This window comes from Polyodon spathula, chromosome 10, assembly GCF_017654505.1.
Source record: "Polyodon spathula isolate WHYD16114869_AA chromosome 10, ASM1765450v1, whole genome shotgun sequence".
Taxonomy (NCBI): domain Eukaryota; kingdom Metazoa; phylum Chordata; class Actinopteri; order Acipenseriformes; family Polyodontidae; genus Polyodon; species Polyodon spathula.
The window spans coordinates 9545668-9549770 of record NC_054543.1 but is presented as its reverse complement, the minus strand read 5'-3'; the positions used below and the strand labels follow the sequence as shown (position 1 = coordinate 9549770).

General features: G+C 37.3%; 1 protein-coding gene across 1 annotated transcript in view; it reads left to right on the top strand.

The window, feature by feature from the left end:
* Positions 1 to 3068, top strand: part of LOC121321539 (growth/differentiation factor 10-like) — a 4682-nt gene extending 1614 nt beyond the window's left edge. Inside the window, exons 2-3 of the mRNA XM_041260531.1 lie at positions 324 to 1225; positions 1562 to 3068. Coding sequence (XP_041116465.1) covers positions 324 to 1225; positions 1562 to 1753 — 1094 coding nt within the window. The 3' untranslated portion in view covers positions 1754 to 3068. The remainder of the gene's footprint in view (positions 1 to 323; positions 1226 to 1561) is intronic.
* The last annotated feature ends 1035 nt before the right edge of the window (positions 3069 to 4103 follow it).

Genomic DNA, 4103 nt, shown 5'->3' with positions numbered 1-4103 from the left:
ATAATAATAATAATAATAATATCTTTATTTTTATATAGTGCCTTTCATAGTGGACCACCATCACGAAATGGTTTACAGTGTTTTATGTGTTGCCAGTAGTAACAGTAGCATCAGAAATATCATCAGTCACACTTCCAGCACAGCATGAACTGAGGTCCGGGAGGCACATTACATAAGATATTCAGCTAATGAAAAATAATAAGGGATGGGATGAAGAATGTATCAATAACATTATAAGCATTGGAACCAGTTGGGTCTACAGGTTGTTCAAGCCACATTGTGAGAGCCTTGCCATTTTAAAATGATCTTTTTCTTTCTTTCAGAAATCATAGATGAGCAGCCCTTGTATCGTTTTAATTTGACTTCCATTCAAGACTCAGAAGTCATTCTTGCCACTACGTTTCACTTCTTCTTTGACAAACACACAAGACACAGACCGTCTTTCTGCAAACGTTTCAGGAACGCATCCTGTCAGCTCCAACAGTTCCATCACTTTCCTTCAGTGAACTTGATCTTCAGAAGTGCTTCCTCAAATGTGGCTTTGGGATCCTTGCTGGGGAACGTCACTGTTTACCCCAATAGGAGGGGAGCCTGGCAGTTAAAGGATATATCAGAGATAATAAAAGGAGCAAAGAAAACTGGGGACCTCTTGATAACAATTGAATTTGATATTGGAGAAAAGTTCAGAAAGTTTCAAGATTCTGTAGCATCTTCAAACCTACCATACATTCTTGTATATGCCAATGACCTGGCAATATCGGAACCAAACAGTGTTGCGATAACATTGCAGAGGTATGACCCTTTCTCCCTAAATGAAGAAAAAACCCATTCTCTCAATGCCTCCCCTGAAGCCCGTGTTAAAAGAGATACCTATTTTCCAGATCCCATCAAAAATAATGAACTCCCAGAAGTAGAGTACAGTACTTTTAAAAAACATGACTTGTGGGAAAGTGCTTACATGTCCCTGAAACCAAAAACTTCTAAAAAGGACAGACGGAGAAAGGGACAGGAGAACAGTGAAGGATTGACTAAGTCACAGGTTCTAAGCTTTGATGAGAAGACCATGAAAAAAGCTAGAAGGAGACAAAGGAATGAACCTCGACTCTGCTCCAGGAGGTACCTCAAAGTCGACTTTGCAGATATTGGCTGGAGCGAGTGGATCATATCTCCAAAATCATATGATGCCTACTACTGCGCAGGGGCTTGTGAATTTCCAATGCCTAAGGTTTGGCAAACGTTTTAATTTTCATAATACTCCAACATAGCAATAAATAAGTAAGACATCTTTTTTCCAGACACTGAACACCAAATGTGAAGTTTGTTATTGGATGAATCATTACAATAACTGGCATTAGATTATCAGATAATAAGGATAATTTCAGTCAAACCATTGGTTGTATTAGATATTTTCTTAGTATGTTTCTTTACATTTTGTTTGATAAGAATGAGAACATTGTAATATATATTAATCACAAATGAAAGGTATGCAAATGCAGAGTGTCTTGTGAATGCTTCAAAGGAGTGCTTGTAACTGAAGCTTGTGCTCTCACTGTGTTCTCAGGCGCTTCGCCCCTCCAATCATGCTACGATCCAGAGCATTGTGAAGGCAGTGGGAATCATTCCTGGTATCCCAGCGCCCTGCTGTGTTCCTGACAAAATCAGCTCGCTAAGCGTCCTGTTCTTGGACGAGAACGAGAATGTGATATTGAAGATTTACCCGAACATGTCCGTGGAGACCTGCGCGTGTCAATAGATACTGGGAGAACACTTTGCTATGAACTGGCTATTTACTGAGAAGGAAATAAAAGAAGTGCGACCTTACTGGTTTCTATATGATTAATGCAAGGGGAAAAAAAGTATCCAACCCGAGTTGAAGCTTCAGGCTACATTACACGTTAAAGCTGCTGAACTCTTTTCTTTACAGTCAGGGTGATATTTATAGAAACAGATCTTTCGTCTCTTTCTGTCTATTTTTGAATTCTGTCTTCTTTGTATACATTGCTCTCCAGCACGGATTGGGATACCTGTTGGGGTGAGATATAAAATCTGTTGGTAGATAACTCTTTCAAAACTAATGCAAATCAGCCATGGTCCGCAAAAAATGCTAACTATAGTTAAAAGAGGCAGCATAAATTGAAAGGAAACCTATAGCGAGGAGCAAAACAATTATTAAAAGAACAATAATTGTGCCTTTCTCTTGTAAAACTGTATGCTGTTTACATGTCCACTGAAATTGTTCTTTTTTTGATGCAAAAAGTATTTTTCTATGTATGTATGTATGTATGTATGTTTGTATGTATGTCATTTTATCCTTCAGTAGCTGTTGTTGCTGTTTGTCATTTGGTATCAGAGTACTTAATTCGTATAACTCTACAAATAATGTTTGTTGTTTTTTTAATTATGAAGGAAGTGACCACCAAAACCACATCCTAAATAAAATCAACCAAATGTAGTTTTAATTTACCTCATATAAGCATAAAAGTGGTGTATGCAATTAAAACTTTTAAATGAAGTAAAATACTAATTTGCTTAGACAATGTTAATCGTACTAGCTGTATCTAATAATTATAAGTAATTGTCAATGTACTGAACAATAGTCTAGGTCGTACTGAAATCTTACATAAGACAAGTGGTTTATGCTCTGTTTTTGTTCTGTCCAAATTAATAGTTAAGGTTTTTCGTTCCTTTGATAAACACACATTATCTTAGTCACAAAATGCATTTATGAAATTATAATTATAAATATTAGAAGTTTAATATTGTCTATGATCTAGTCTTTTACCTTGTCCCGTGTTCAAAAGAATAAAGTTTAAGAGGCCTTTATAAGATGGGATAGTGGTACATGCATATTTATTATAGTATGTTCTTATTTGTGATAGAAATAGTAAAAATCCTTAGTGGTTACAAAATATTTTTAATAGTGTTAAAAACATGGCAGTCCCAATACAAAATGGGTACTTTCAAGAGGGTTTGACTAACTGGGATGGATATAATTTTTCAACCTTTGTTAATAAGAGTGACAAAATGTATTATTATTATTATTATTATTATTATTATTATTATTATTATTATTATTATTATTATTATTATTATTATTACCCAGGATGACTTACAGTTGTATACAAAAAATACATATCAAGCATTACAGTACAATTAAGAGCAAGACTGGGCAGTCCTGACATCCGTAGGAAGGTCGTTCCACCACTGTGGGGTGAGGGTGGAGAAGGAGCTGGCTCTGGAGGCAGTTGAGCGTAGAGGAGATACAGCCAGTCTTCTAGCGCAGACGGAGCGGAGAGGCCAGGTGGGGGTGTAGGGAGAGAAGAGGTTCTGGAGGTAGCTGGGTGCAGTTGGATTCTTTGTATGTTGCTCAGGAAGAATCGGCAGGTGCGTGCTAGAGTGGAGATGTGCTGGGAGTAGGAGAGGCAGGGGTCCAGGGTTACTCTGAGGTTCTTGGCTGAGGAGGAGGGAGATTTCAGAGGAATGGAGAAAGAAAGATCAGAAGAGGGGAAGATGAGGAGGGGAAGAAAAGGAGGTCAGATTTAAAGAGGTTGAGTTTGAGGTGACGCGAGTGCATCCAGGAGGAGGTAGCAGACAGACAGGTAGAGATGCTTTTATCAAAGTATATCACATTGATAACAAGTTACTTCAACGTTTTGATTTCAGCGCTGAGCCCAACCACCCTGTCATATATTAGAGTTTTGGTTGGTATGGTTCAGGTTCCAGCTTGGGGTACATCTACCTTTTTGTTATTGTGTTTTTCCTGACAAGCATGATATAAAAATCTCAAATAAAAGCACCTGTAAGGGAATCCGTGTGGATATAGAGGAATGGGCACCTTTACCCTATTTGGTTTTGTTGATGTTTGTGTCACAACAGGATTTTTTTAAACATCAAATTTAGCGAAAAAAAGAAAAAACACTGAAAATAGGGATTATAAGGATTACAGTTTTTCATCACATTCACTTTCATTGCTAATACGTTTTTCGATTCCAAAAATAACCAGTTTGTAAAGACTTCTGAAGAAGTATGCTTGTATGTGACCTTGAACTTGAAGTTTTTCATCGCACAATTCAACTATAGACTGTATAGCTCTGTTGTTGAGA